The sequence below is a fragment of the Herpailurus yagouaroundi genome, unplaced genomic scaffold, assembly GCF_014898765.1.
Source record: "Herpailurus yagouaroundi ecotype Mexico unplaced genomic scaffold, PumYag 77, whole genome shotgun sequence".
NCBI lineage: Eukaryota > Metazoa > Chordata > Mammalia > Carnivora > Felidae > Herpailurus > Herpailurus yagouaroundi.
Window position 1 is genome coordinate 55520095 of NW_024412388.1, and position 15279 is coordinate 55535373.

A 15279-nucleotide genomic window follows, 5' to 3' on the forward strand; every position below is an offset into this window, starting at 1 on the left:
ATATATATATATATATATATATATATATATATATATATATAGAAAGGCTTCCTCCCATCAAGGTAACTAACACATCACATGTCACATATTTACCTTTTTAGGGGTTAGGTGGGTATACATTAGATCTTCAGACTTTATTCATCTTATAACTGAAAATTTATACTTTTTCCCCCAAGGGTCCTAATTTTGGTAGGTGAATGTATTCTTTCTTCTTCTACTTTTTTTCTTTTTCCTTTCTTTCTTTTTTTGTAGGGGAGAGCCATTAGCAATTAGAGTAATCCTTCTAATTACTTCAGAAAAAAAGAAGTAGGGTTTGAAAAGGAGATTTTAGGGGACAGCAAAAAGAATATACCTTACTGCATCCACAAGTTAATCAAGCTGCCACTGAAGACAAACTATTCTCTGATTTGATTTTGAGAAGCTCATCAGCCTATGAAGTCAACTTTAAGTATCATGACAGGTGATGGAAAAGTCTATCAGAAATGTACACTTGGGACTCTATATGCGAATGTTGATATTGAATCTGATATTTTGGATTTCTTTATTTGAAGCTTCATAGGATGGGAACACCTGCCATGCAAACCGAAGAAAGATCAAGATTTTCTAACGTATCTTTTTCCATAGTTTTTATTCTACTGGTGCTCACATTTGTCTGGCAAGACCCTTTGGTGCTTCCCTTCTGTGCTTGTGGGTTCAGTTTGGGCACCTTCTCGGGGGTGCCGTGTGCTTTTTGTTTTACATTTGCTTTGGAAGAGGTGACCAAGTTTATGCTATTTAGATCTAGTAAGAGACAGGAAGGAGAGGCATTTGTCTCTATTCTAAAAATCAGTAGTAACTGCTGCCTCTTTTAATGGAGTAGTTCAGTGCTTGCTTTATGTGTGAAAATTCCTGTGCTTTAAGCATCCAAGCTGATCAAGGAGAGGGCTGGAGATTCACCTGTACCACACACAGGTAGTACAGGTTTTATATCGATGTTTTATATCATTACGTGTGCCCATGTGCCTTCCTCCAATAAAAAAGGAAAACGATCCGGTACACAAACAAGTTTCAGGAACATTATGTTAAAACAAAATCAGCAGGGTTTTATTTACTATAGGACTTCTGATAGCCTTTATTTTGCCAATAATAACAGCAATAGTTTCTTCTCCTGGGTATCATCTTAATGCTTTATGCACATCATTTCATCCATACAACCCCATGTGATAAATGCTCTTATTTCCCCCATTTTACAGATGGGAAAACTGAGGCTCAGAGATGTCAAGTAGTTTTCCCAGGTTTACACAGCTACAGGTGATAGACTTGGGATATTCAGTCATGCTCAGGTCTGTCTGATTCTGAACCTGTGTTCTTAATCACTGTGCTCTCCAGGCACTCTTTTAGGGTTTAGTTACAAAGTATCCCAAACTTACTTGACCACTGACACCCACCTATACTGCACTGTGTCATCAACAAGATTACCAAAAGTTTTCTTCCAAAACCCACTTCTCTGTTCTCCCCTCTACATTTCTAGATTGTTAGAGTACCCGCTTCCATCCTCTGATGCTTTTTTAGACCATTTTTGGGATATAAGCCTCCTTGCTTATCTGTAAAGGTAATAAAGAGACCCTAAGTAAAGCCTTCAGTTCAGATTTCAAACCCCAAGAAGCTGGCTGCCTAATGTCAAAGAGGGGTGTGTTTCCAGGGTCTTCTATGGTACTCTCTTTCCAGGGTGAGGCTCTCAGTCTTCTGAAAAGACTTCTAGAGGAATAACCCCCTCATTCCAGTAGTAGGCCACTGTGCTGTCCTCAAAATGGTCATGTTTAGTTGGGGAAAGGGAGGTCAAGGCAGTTTTGTTGTTCATCCGCTTCTTCCATCCCCTTCCACAAGACTCTGGAAGATGTTTAATTGAATTGACCACTGACCTAATGACTGCAGAAGGGAGCCTTAGCTTTCTTTCTGAAATCTTTGAGAATTTGGTTGTCATCTTTATGTTTAGCTGCCATACCCTTATTTGAAATTATTTTCAGGTGTTACCAGTAAAGACTATTGATTCTTTTTTTAAATGTTTATTTATTTATTTTGAGTCAGAGAGAGAGAGAGAGAGAGAGAGAGAGAGAGCCCATGGCGGGGGAGAGGGGGAGAGAATCCCAAGCAGGCTCTGTGCTGTTAATGTAGAGCCCGACATGAGGCTCAGATTCACAAACCATGAGTTCATGACCTGAGCCAAAATCAAGAGTCAGACCCTTAACTGACTGAGCCACCCAGGTGCCCCAAAGACTATTGATTCTTAATGATTGAACTGGAAAAAAACTATACTTTGCTGGTATTAAAAGATTGAATTTTTAAGTGGAAGATTGAACTCGATCAATGAAGCTCATGAATAAATAAAACTTTGCACCATTATCTCCATAATTAATTCCTAGTTTATTTGCCATGTAATGTTTTATTGATGGAATATACACAGACTAGCAGAAATGTAATTTTACGACGAACACAATGAGAGATGAACACAATGAGAGAGGGCCACATGTTTTAAAGATTAGCAATGCTTCTCAAGACCTCCTTTTTATAATACTTAGCCTGATGAGACTAGCTTTTCCTGTATGTCTCAAACTATATTTAACTGGGTGTCATTATGCTCACTTTTGAAATTTTATTCACTTGGTCACTGACCAAGTTAGACAGTACTCACAGCCTTGTCAATCAGTTGCTTTACCTGATGTTGAAAAACTGTTCGAAGTTAAGAATTTGCTTTAAGAAGTCCAATTTCCTTATGGCAAAGTTATAAATACCTAGTTTGGCCAGAACTTTGCTTTATTGGAATGGAGATGATGATTCTCTTGGCAAAGGCCATTTCTGGTTTCTTGTGGGTTATGTGCCAGGAGATAGGAGGGAGAAAGAGTTTTACTGGCTTGCAGCAAGTTTAAAGACTAGGGAAAGAGAGATGTTAGTAAAGATAGAATGTTCAGTGCAACATTCTCCAACTTGAGAAACGAAGACAATATTAAAAGATGTTACACACACACACACATACACACACACACACATAAACAAATGAGTGTGAACTAACTGGGGTTGAATTGAACAAATATATTTCCTAACTACAAGTCTTTTTAGAGTGGCAGAGTCTAAATAGGGAAGCCGCTAGCCAACAAAGAGAGATGAAAGTTGAATCAATAGTTATGTGGTTTCCAAGGGACTGACAAAGACACTATGCTAGAACTTCAAGTTGACGCAGAAATGGATTCAGAGCATGTCATTGGTTGCTAACTTTTTTGAACTCACAAAAGTCAAATAACATACACGTGATTTTTAAAGTTAAACTTAAAATCGTGATACCCAGTTTTTTCCAGTGCTACTGTTGGGAATGAATAACTGCTTGAAGAATGAATGAAAATATAATTCCAGATCAAAGGATAAGGATAGAGATGTACAGCCTTCTACATTCTTAGAATATGAACAGTTGTGCAACCTCACAAAAGCATGGGAAGCCTTAGTTCACTTATGAGATACCCCTCAAGTGCTGAATACCCTGTGCTGAACCTCAGGGTTCTGTCCAGAGGATTTTGCTTCATAAACACTGCCTCAGTGTCTATCCAACTGCATAACAAGCCAATCAAGTCAATTCAGTTAGGAAAAAGTGAAAGGAAAAGGAGACCAGTCAACTACTAGCCACTTTTTTCTTGGCTTTTAGTTGTATCTGTATGGTCTAGTCCCATTTATTTGTGTAGCATTTTACAGTTTACTAAACACTTACATGCGTTTTCCATTTTGTTTGTTACAATTACCTTGTAAGGTAGAGGCATATCATTTTTTTTAAATAGGAAGCTGAGGGTCAGAGAAGTTAATATCCCACAGCTGATAAGAGGCAGACAGGGTCAGAACTTGGAGCAACTGAATTTGTCCAGTTGTTTGTTTTTTTTGTTTTTTTGTTTTTCATTATTCCACACTGCCTTGATGACAGCACCCATATTACTTTCCCAAGCAGTAGTGATAGTGGTTTTTAAAACTTTCCCTCCTGGAACATGTAGAAGAAGGATAAGCAGCTGACTTTTTCCTGAGCTGGATTCAGAAGACTATTACTTGGAAACAGAATAGATAGACCATGGATAGATATTTTCAACCATTCCTATGGCATGGTTTTCCAGTGAAACAGAGCCTAGAAAAAAGCCCCATGAAACTTCCTCACAAAGACTTTGTTGTTTAATGGTTTACTTTTCATCTCTTTGCTGTCACTTCTGTTTCCTGAAAACATCCTGGGTGTGAATCTATTAAGTTAAAAGAAAAGTTTGTAGTGGAACCTGTCAGACCACATCTTATTTTTTTTATTCAAAAACAGATTAGCCAAAGACTAAAAATATTTATGTTGAGAGAGATGTGTGCAATCTGTCGATGCAAACATAAGAGTGGGCTTTATGCAAAATATGGGATTCCACAATCCACCTCAAGCTACAAGACATTGCATTTAAGAGCTTGAGCTTTGGAGTTAAGTAGACCATCTGAGCTGTGTGACTGAGCAAGTTACTGAATATCTCTGAGCTTTAGCTCTGATTAGGATAACTACAATACCTTCCTGAAAAACTTAGTATGGGGATAAGACAATGCATGTAAAGTATCTAGCATAGATCTTGGCCTCATAAAATAAGAAGTAAGAATACAGTAAAAAGTGGTAAAGGTGGAGAGTCAGTAGAAGTAGGGATGGAGGTGGCAATAATTTTAGTAGGGTTTCACACTAAGAATAAGAACGTTATAAAATAGAAAGAAACACAACACACTCGGCTGTTCAATGTCAAAGTTCTCTGACAATCTCAAAATCTGTAGATGGAGATCAGCATCTTGCTGATCTAGGATTCTCCAGAGAGCATCGTTTTGTGGCATGTAGGACAGGAGGAGAGGAGTCAGCAGCTATTTTCCTTTTTAAAAAAATGTTTACTTATTTTTGAGAGAGAGAGAGAGTGTGTGTGTGTGTGTGTGTGTGTGTGTGAGCAGAGGAGGAGCAGAGAGAGATGGAGACACAGAATTGGAAGCAGGCGTCAGCCTCCGAGCTGTCAGCGCAGAGCACGACGTGGGGCTCGAACTCATGAAATCATGATCTGAGCCGGTCTGATGCTTAACTGATTGAGCCACCCAGGCACCCCTGTGCGGTTATTTTCCCGAGGCAGGGTTTCTTAGAAGTTTCTTGGAACCAGCTGATATCTGTGCTTCCAACCAAACTGACAACCCTCTAGAGTAGTTGGAACTTTTCTGAACAAGAACTATTTGGAATATTGATCTGAATTTCTTAAGGTGTTTAGCCAAATAGTCTATCCACATATCCCAGACATCTGGCTAAAGACAGACAGAGCCCTGAATCTAGAGACCCTACCGGTGTGCTGATTAGTGTGCATGCCTCTGTGTGTCTTCTGCGTTTCTCCTGCTTGTCATTGACAGCCAGAAAAGTAAATCCAAGAGGCCCTTTTAAAAATCACCACAAAAATCATCACGGGCAAACTCTACATAGAACAGATTCCAAAATAGCCTCCTTCAAAAAACGCAATCCTCTAAATTCAATGTGTTTCTGTTATTAAGATGCTAAATGCAACATACTTGTGCCATCTCATTTACTTTCTTCTATGCTGTCCTTTGCTCGCCATCAAGGGTTTACTTACATTTATTAAAGCTCGCACTCATATTTTGATGCACAGTAAAAAGGAGAATTCTCTTATACATGTTTTTAAAAAATATATATGCATATATATATATATATATATATATATATATATATATATATAATGTAGAAAAATCGTTCACCTTCCTTCAAGGTCTAACCTCCATTTTCACCTTGGACATAAATCCTGAATATGCAAAAACAAGAGAATTTATTCTAAGTTCAGTGTGCATGTGGTCAAAATAAAAGGTACTCACCACCCAGCTAAAAGGGTCTTAAAGCATATTTTCCATCACAGAAAGTAATAAAAGGATTTACCTTTCACTGGGTGTCACATGACAACAAAAGGCAATAAGCTTCAGCTTCTACCATCAATTATAGTTCTGAGTGATTTTTTTTTTCTTTGTTAAAAAAAAAAAACACCACTAGATGCTAGAGTGTTGGGTGTACTAACTGGTAAGGTGAAGAAAAGTACCTGGGACTGGCATTGTGGGGATGGGGAAGGGGAGTCACATGATGACAGCTCTTGGCCATGTGCGTTTCCAGCCATTTGTAATACCCGTTTGTCTTTCAGGTGCATCATCCCCTGCTCGACCAGCCACTCCCTTGGTTCCTTGCAGTAGCACCACCCCTCCACCGCCTCCTCCCCGGCCTCCATCTCGGCCAAAGCTACCTCCAGGAAAACCTGGAGTTGGAGATGTGGTATGTTCCCTTCTGCCCTGGCTTGCTCAGAGACTCAGGGTGAGAATGACAAACAGAAGCCAAAATACCTTAACACAGGCCATCTCAACGGCCGCAGATCACTGGTACAAATGGCCCTGACAGATGGCGTCTGAAAGGCAGTCACTGTAGGATGGGTGTACATTTCAACCCTCCCCAAATCACTACCATCTTTCACGTCAAGGTCTAAAACGGTAGGAATTGGAAGCTGGGGCTGTCAGTTCTGCTACAGTGGGTTTGATGGAAATTAAGATAGGAATGCTCAATTGTGCTAAATCCTTTAAAAAGGGAGGTGTTTCCTTTCATCCTACTTATCTGTTTTCAGAAGACTCTAAGAGAGGGTAGGGTAGGTAGGTCCTGGTTTCCATACCTAGACTAAGAGAACTTACTGGTGTTAGGCACACCATGTGAATACATAGGAGGGCGGTAGCCTGATAAATTTGTTCCAGGTGTTTCTTGCATTGTGTTTTAAGGCTGAAGAGGTAGAAAACATTTTGTGTGAATGATTAAGAGACTTCTGGAAGAGGTCAATTTCTTTGATATCCACACACACAGGAGTCACAAACTGGTGATGTCCACAATATTTGGCTTAGCTAGCATAGTTTAGTACATTGTATGTAAATATCCTTAAATGGGTATAAGCTCTCACATGAGGTTACCTGCTTAGTCCCTGAGGGCATGTATGTTCACAGTCCTGAAACATCACTGACCACATCACAGTTTGCAGCTTCTCTAAGCCTGATATAGCTGCTGAGTGTAGCACACCATGTCTCACGGTTCCTCCAGCTCCATCCATAAGCTCTTGTATGGATATAATCAATTTCAAGACAAAAATGGTGTCACCTGTACTCTTATAAGAACCTGAGTTATCGTATCTTGTGCTGGGAGATGTCAAAAACATGGAACAAAAGTGCTACCACCTGTGTATCTAATTTTCCATCTCTTTTCTTTTTCCCGCAGCCCAGACCTTTTAGCCCTCCCATACATTCTTCCAGTCCTCCTCCGATAGCACCCCTTGCCCGAGCTGAAAGTACTTCTTCAATATCGTCCACCAATTCCCTGAGTGCAGCCACCACTCCCACAGTTGGTAAAAATTATCTCCTCTCTTTTAATCTGTTTGTTGTTTTGACTGGCTCTTTTTATGATCTGAAAACCTCAAGGCCCTATATTTCTGGTTGAAATTATTTTGCTCTGTGTTCCGCTACTATCAGCTGACTCTTCTTTTAAAAGCACCTTCTCAGCAAAGGAGGCAAAATGCTTTAAGCAGATAAACAAATAAAAGAACATTAACACCTATATTTTGCAGGAATTCTCTTATGCTATTCCATACAGAGTTATTCATAAAAATAAAGAAGAAATCGTCAAATAAGGTCCTGTAATTGATACATTATTTCTTATAATGAAAACATTCTCCTTTGAGGAGGAATATTTAAGTGCCAATTGTGTACCACATCAGAAATCACAAAAATTTAGATCTTCTATTTTCTTGAAACTTTCATTTCTTGATCATTTTTGGTTGTCCTTTTGTTGACAGATGGTTTAAGTGTTGGCATTGTGGGACTTGAACAGACTTTTTGACATTTTTTTCTAGTGCTTTTCAGTGATGTGTGGTCAATTTTCCCCGAGAAATAAGTCATTGCTGGCATTTTCAGTAAATGCCTTTGTGCCTCTTTCCTTATGGTGTGATGAAAGTCAAGAGTTGAGAATGGCTGCTCAGCTGGATGGTTTTCCCAGGTTTAAATGCCTCATTTTGCCTGGAGCATCTTCCCTCATCCCAATGCTGATCTCTTTCTATACCTCATTACCCATCTTCCATAAGCTGCTGCTGTCTCATGTTCGCATGGTGTCTCGACCTGGGGCTCTCCCGTTCCATTTTTTCCCATTGTCTTCCTTTATTGTCTGAACTCCCCTCCAAGCCTTCCATATCATAAACCAGCCAGCCCATCCTGCATTGCTTGGGAGAATCATTAATCCAAAGCTAAATGAATTCCTGCTATTATTTACCAAAGAAGAACACACTACAGAGCTGCCCATGTGAGAAGTAGTTGGATCAAAGCCTGAAGCTCTTCTGGAGAACCTGTTTTCGCAGGGTGTGCCTCGTAGGGTCTCCAAAGAGAATTTCAACTGTATCATTTGTTCTATATTTTCAATCGTGCCACCCCAAAAGAAGCCTTCAAATTTGGTAAAAATATAGCCAGCTATCCAATTTTGTAAGATTCATTAATAGACCGATATTTAACATTATTTACATAGCCTAGTCTATTCTTTCTCTGCATCATCAAATGAGGTAATTTGGGGCTTCCTATTTTAAGATGCCCAGTAGGTCAGTTCTCTCTAGGGCTTTTGTTCGTTTTTTCTGTAATGTCTCAATCTTATTTTTTTTTTAACGTTTATTTACTTATTTTGAGAGAGAGAGAGAGAGAGAGAGAGAGAGCATGAGCACTAGAGAGGGAGGGGCAGAGAGAGAGAGAGAGAGAATCCCAAGCAGGCTCCACCCTGTCAGTGAGCAGCCTGACATGGGGCTCAGTCTCACAAACCCTGAGATCATGACCTGAGCAGAAATCAAGAGCCCAACGTTTAATCTACTGAGCCACCCAGGCACACCCCGTGTTTTTGAACACTCTCTAATATTCTTGATTGCTACAGCCATTTCACCACTCCTCTGGTTTTTGTTTTCGTTTTTGTTTTATTTGGGGCGTTGTTTTGGTTTTTTCTCAAGATCATTTCTTCCACCTACCCCATGTGATTTTCCTGGTTGGTCAGAGAAGAAAGTAAGAAGAAGAAACCGTCACTCAGAAAGCTGACCTGAAGTGACCTCAGATGGCTGATTAACATACTCTTTAAACTCACTGAGATTCATAGAGAAAATTACACACAGAGAATTTGAACTGTGCCCATGTTTTACACCATGTGTTTTTATACACCCTGCTGTGGAAATCTCAAATCCTGGCCAGTGACTTTGATTCTTTTAAAAAAAATTTTTTTTTTCAACGTTTATTTATTTTTGGGACAGAGAGAGACAGAGCATGAACGGGGGAGGGGCAGAGAGAGAGGGAGACACAGAATCGGAAACAGGCTCCAGGCTCTGAGCCAACAGCCCAGAGCCTGATGCGGGGCTCGAACTCACGGAGCGCGAGATCGTGACCTGGCTGAAATCGGACGCTTAACCGACTGCGCCACCCAGGCGCCGCATGATTCTTAGCACATCTAGTATGCATTCTTTCAAGATGAATGACACAGGGGTTAAAAAAAAAAAAAAAATTAAGCCACCTGAGAGGATACTCATATTGCTTCATTGCTGAGGAGCATTCTGACTTAATTCATTTGGTTCTGTTATTTTTATTTGGTTTTCGTCTTCCTCACTCTCCTATTCTTTACTTCCTGTTGCTGTGGGTCACCTGACAGCCACTTCTCTCTGAAGTAAATACGTTGTCAAATGACTAACCGACAGCTTCTGTGTATTGCTGTTTATCTCTTTCTGGAGAGAATGTGCTTTGGTCGTTCAGCACAAAAGGGCCGACTATTCATGACTGACTTGGAATGTCAACTTTAGGTAGTCAAATGGCATTGGGGGGAATAAAGAATTTCAGCAGCAAATTTTTGAGATTGGTGGCTCAACATTTCCCTCCTACCACATAATACTTTTTTGACATTTCCTATGACATTTGAGCCCAAACTGGGGTAAGTGTGGTGGAAACTTTGTGCATATTTATTTGTAGTTGCTTATGGCAAAGTTTAACGTAATTCAAGGACTAAATTTTTAAGACCAACCTAATTTTCCCACACAATTCCTGTACAAATGCAGCCCCCAAAGACTTTAGACATAAAATCTTTCATGAAAGCTGTGATTACAAAGACGTAAATCTGATGCCACACCTGAAAATAGGACCTTGTGTGCACTGCCACACTCAAATAACGAAGAACCCCTCTGGAACTGTATATCACTGACTTTAAGACACTTTCTATCAGAAGATGCACTGTTATTTTATATATGACTAAAAAGGAAGGGAAAACTGTCAAGTGAGCTAAGATGCAATGCCTTCTTACCACGTTAATTTTAAGACCCATCCCAATTTCAGAAATGTTAAAATGTGAAAAGTGCACATATCAGAATCAATGAAATATATAAGAAACCCCTTTTGCACAAGGAAAACTCATACCCCTTCACTATTTGAGTTTGGGGAAAAATCCTGCTAATATTCTGGGAATAGAGAAAATGTTTAAAATTGTTCTAAGAAACAAACTCCTAGACATTTAAAGATAAACAGAGCTATCTCTAATTTAAATATCCATTTTTATTACTTTTTTCTTTTTTCTATGGGTGATAAGGGTTTGTTTGTTTGTTTGTTTGTTTATATGTTTGCAAAATATTTCTTTGGTACCCCAGTACAATAAGACTACCATAAAGACAAATTTTTCATTGTTAAATTCACTCTTAATTATATTCCTTCGCTGTTAATTATGCATTTTCAAGTGCATCTCTAACCCCACCCCCCACATCTGAATGAATAAAAAGTAACCATTTACAGGCACCAAAGGAAGTATCAGGTAGATTTTGATATCTCATTTGGTGAAGAACTTTGAGCAAAAGTGATTTGTATTCAGTACTGAAATATTAGTCATAGCATCTAAATCATACAGTATTTCCTGTAAGCCTTTGTCTCCAAGCTGGGTGGCAATTCTGAATTGGATAAACATTCTTCTAAAAATGCCTGTATTGCACAGAAAATCCTTTGGAGATGGATATTCCTGATCTCAATTAAAAATTTCCACATTTAATTTTAGTCTTTTTTTTTTCTTTCTACTATTTGTTTTGGAAAAACCTGTACATCTGGCTTCCCCATCCCAGATCAATTTGAGGCAATTTCCATGGCTAGTTCTTAAGGAAATTTTTCCTTCTATACTTCACTTGAAGTATTTAAGGCAAGCACAGAACTATCCAATAACCCATCTTTTAAGTTCCCCAATTTAGTTATGAAGTTTTCTTCTAAGCCCTCAATGTCCAACCGCCATAAAAAAAAAATTGTGAGCGTGTTATTCAACGCTGTTTCGTAACTTCAGCTGAAAAAACAAATGGCAGTATTTGAGGCTCCTCATTTTGGTGTTTGCAGTGGTGTTTTTTGGTTTTTTGTTTGTTTGCTTGTTTGTTTCAGTGTGTGAAGTTTGCCTTCTATTTTTTTTTTAAGTTGTTTATTTTAATTCTAGTCTAGTTAACATACAGTGTTACATTAGTGGCAGGTGTATAATATACTGATTCAACAATTCTATACATTACTCCGTGCTCATCATGATGCAGGCTCCTCATTTTGAGGAGATTGTAAATACGAAATTAGTTCTTCAAAAGAAAGCAATATCCTCCATCATTTCGCACTAACAGCTATGAAAGAGTATTGTAACGTTCCGTTACTGCCAGCGTAACTGTTTTGCTTCCTAGTTTCTGGACAGATTATGGAGGGTCCTTCTTAGTGCCAGTTCCATTTGTCCTGTTCCTCTCCTCCTCTCCTACAGATGTTACAGACATTGCATTAACTTGTTCTACCCACCAAGGAAGCCACCTCTATAATTAAAAACTGATTGGCAGGTGATATCCTAGAACCTTAAAAAATGCCAAAGAAGTATTTTCCCCACTTTACTTCCTAAGTCTGGAAGGCAAGCCAGTAGAATATTTTTCCAAGAAACATTGTTTATAGACCTTATCTTCTCTACATTATAGGGGGGATTCTCCCTTATTGGTCTTTGTACAGATTTTATTCAATTTTTTATTGAAATTGTAATAATACTCTTAAGAACTATGGAACTGAGTGCTTTTTTTGATCACATAGCATAGAACTCCAATTACCTGCATTTGTTAGTTGGGGAGAAAGGAGATTATGTGCAAAGATCTGGAACGATTTGGGGTTCAGAGCAACTGTTGTGATCAATTCACAAAGACATTTGGCCATAATGGGATACCATAGCCAAAGACGGAATTACAGTAATGTTGTCCAAAATTAACAGGCCATAACTACTAAAGACAGGTGCAAGGCAAACTGAATTTGGATACCAATGAGTTTGAAATGGGATACTTCATTCAGCAACCTCAGATTTATACTGTTGCCTTTTTTACGGTCTCATTGAAAGCTTACTCTTTCCCACTGGGGTAGGGGGAAGGCATATCCCGAGTGATCTTGTTGAGCTGTCCGCACTCTGCCAAGCGGTTCTGTTGATGGACATATGTCTGGCCACTTGAGAACTGTGCCTGAGTGAAATACACTTACACGAGTCAATTATTAATGATAGTGCCTTTAACAACTCCCTGAAAAGGTGGGGACGTGATTTCTTCCACAGAGCTGACTTCAGCCAAACTCACAGATGCTGAAATCTGGCATTTGCAAAATTTTAATTTTTTCTCATAGAGCCATCATGAAATAAACACATCACCTTTTTATACCCTATCATTATCCCAGTATATTAGGTTTTGTTTCCTTTTTCCATTAATACCATTCTTGTTTCAATCCGTGAAGTGTACTGCTTGATTTCATTTGGGATTTGTATTTGTGTTTTTGTTTTCCATTCCTTTATATTTCTTTGGTTCGTAGTGTCAGAAGATGATGTTTTTTATGACAAACTGCCCTCGTTTGAAAGGCGCTGTGAAACGCTGGCAGGTATGGTGCTAGCCAAGTGATCTCTAGATATCTAGACTTTAAAAATCCAAGCCATTATACCATCTGACTGCTATAAACTTCATGGACATGCTACTCACCTCATGAGTGTCTGGTGCCTCTCAGATGCACCCTATTTATTGTTCATCATGGAAATCATGCCACCGAAATTTTTTTTGAGTGAACGTATTAAAAAGCAGCAGGTTGCATGACAGTTTCTCAAAAGGTTTGAAAAAGGTGAGATGCTATTGCTTTGTGAATTTACAAAGGAAGGAATAATTTAACTGCTCAGAATTACATGTCCAGTGACTGCTATTTAATTTAAAATATAATAGAGCACCGTTAGTAATCCTGTTTTCTCTTTGGTACATAGGTAAAGGGTGTTTTGTGTCTGGATGCCTAAGGTGATTCCAGGGGAGGGGACGGAAGATATGTGACTTCTTCCACGAACTTTAAATTGATATGCAATGCTGTTGTCATTTAAAACCTAAGCTAAGTTTGATATAACCCATAACTCCGAGTTTATCTTTTTGCAAATATAGAAGGGGATGACATTGAAGATGAAATGGATACAGCAATTGCTGAATGACAGTTTGCCCAAACTAGTGCAGTTAAAATATGCTGACGCCCCTGCATGGCCAGGAAGACTTCTGCTCCATGCGCTCAAGCACCAAGTATCAAGCTACCAACAACACATGCCCATCCCTTTAGGCCTCCATAGCTTTGCTTTTGCTTTCTGTTTCCTGAACTAAAAACAAAACGAAACATAGATTGCCAGCCTTCCCTTTTTCCTGCACGCTAATGGCATGCAGTGCCTCTGCCCTCCCCCATAGTGAGATTAATGACCTGTAACTCATACTGTGTCCTTCTCTCTCCCTCTCCTTAACCTTTCCCATCCCGCTTCAACTCCTGGCCATACAGAGAATGAACAGCCTTCCCTCGTTTGGTTTGACAGAGGAAAGTTTTATTTGACTTTTGAAGGTAAGTAGTACATAGCATACCAGATTCTAATTTATACCCCTCATCCTTTTTTCCCACCTGCATTTCCAAATCCCAGTTCTCTTCAAAAGACCTCGTCCCACTTTCTGTGTACAAATGCTATGGCTACTTGGAAACTATTAAACACTAAAGAAAATACAACATGAATTTGGTTTGTATGGGATCTTCCATTTTTCATACTAAAAAAAAAACACATTAAAAAAACCAAGCTGATTTGCAGTTAATATTGGTTACTTGTGTTAAATTAAAAAACAAAACAAAACAAAACAAAAAACAACACCTTTTTTGGACAAGGAACTTAACTCTGTCAACCAGGGCCCTTTCCTTACTCTTTTGCAAATGCAATACAACAAATGTAAGGATATTTTGGGTTGGAACTGGCTTTTAATTTTGTTTTGGACAATTAACGTTTCTGATGCAATATCCATTAATGTAAAACATAAGTACGTATACATGTTCTTATGACAAGGAATGCTGCATGGGAGATCAGAAAAATGAGGAAAAGAACAAAAAGGGGTGTCTTCGTAAGTTCTGTTTGCATCTTCTGAAATTGCACCGGACATGGCTGCAGTAAGGTGGATAACTGTCGCTGGACCCGCCATTTTAGAAGTTTAAGGAGAATATATATAAATATAATGTCAGATATTTAACCTCCGTGTTGGATACTTTTATATTCTGAATTAAGGATGAGCAATCTTCTGTTTTATATTTAAATTCTGAATCACTTTAACAGGCCAAGCATTTGCTAAAAAGTCCTACTTAAGCTAATTGTGGGGAAAGTTTAAGTAATTTAATTTGTGGGCCCTCTTACCCATAAATATTTATCACTTAAACCCCTACTTTCTACCACTTGATTGATTGATTGATTGATTGATTGCAAAAGGTGATTTTATTAAAGCACAGGGACAGGACCTGTGGCCGGAAAGAGCTGTACTGGGGCTGTGATGAGTGAGTTAAGGGAGGTAAAGACAAAATGGAGGCTTCCCAAAGGACTTTCATATGCTAAAGAGGACTCAGAAGATACCAGAGGCCTAGCTATTGTCAAGCAAAGGTTGTTTTCGGGGATGATTCATGTTTCCCACATGATGTCAGAAGCCTTCATCTCTGCAGGTATTACTTTTGTAATAATGCAAAATCCACAACTTAGGACCTTCTAAACTTTCTCTTTGCGTTAGATGGAACTAAAACGTGCCCAGGTGTCTTTTTACTGATCAACACATCTCAAAAGGAAAAGCTACAGTTGAATAGGTTGGTAATCCCAAAGTACAGCAAATACCTGCATATGTAAAAGGC

At 38.9% G+C, this 15279-nt stretch overlaps 1 protein-coding gene across 36 annotated transcripts in view; it reads left to right on the forward strand.

The window, feature by feature from the left end:
- SGIP1 (SH3GL interacting endocytic adaptor 1) overlaps nucleotides 1–15279 on the forward strand; it is a 206119-nt gene that overhangs the window by 139185 nt on the left and 51655 nt on the right. For 17 of the 36 annotated variants that reach the window (XM_040470530.1, XM_040470529.1, XM_040470535.1 and 14 more), the window contains 4 exons: nucleotides 6201–6328; nucleotides 7307–7433; nucleotides 12925–12990; nucleotides 13909–13968. In XM_040470530.1, the coding sequence (XP_040326464.1) occupies nucleotides 6201–6328; nucleotides 7307–7433; nucleotides 12925–12990; nucleotides 13909–13968 (381 nt within the window). The remainder of the gene's footprint in view (nucleotides 1–6200; nucleotides 6329–7306; nucleotides 7434–12924; nucleotides 12991–13908; nucleotides 13969–15279) is intronic. The other 19 variants (XM_040470538.1, XM_040470545.1, XM_040470551.1 and 16 more) reach the window with 3 other exon arrangements.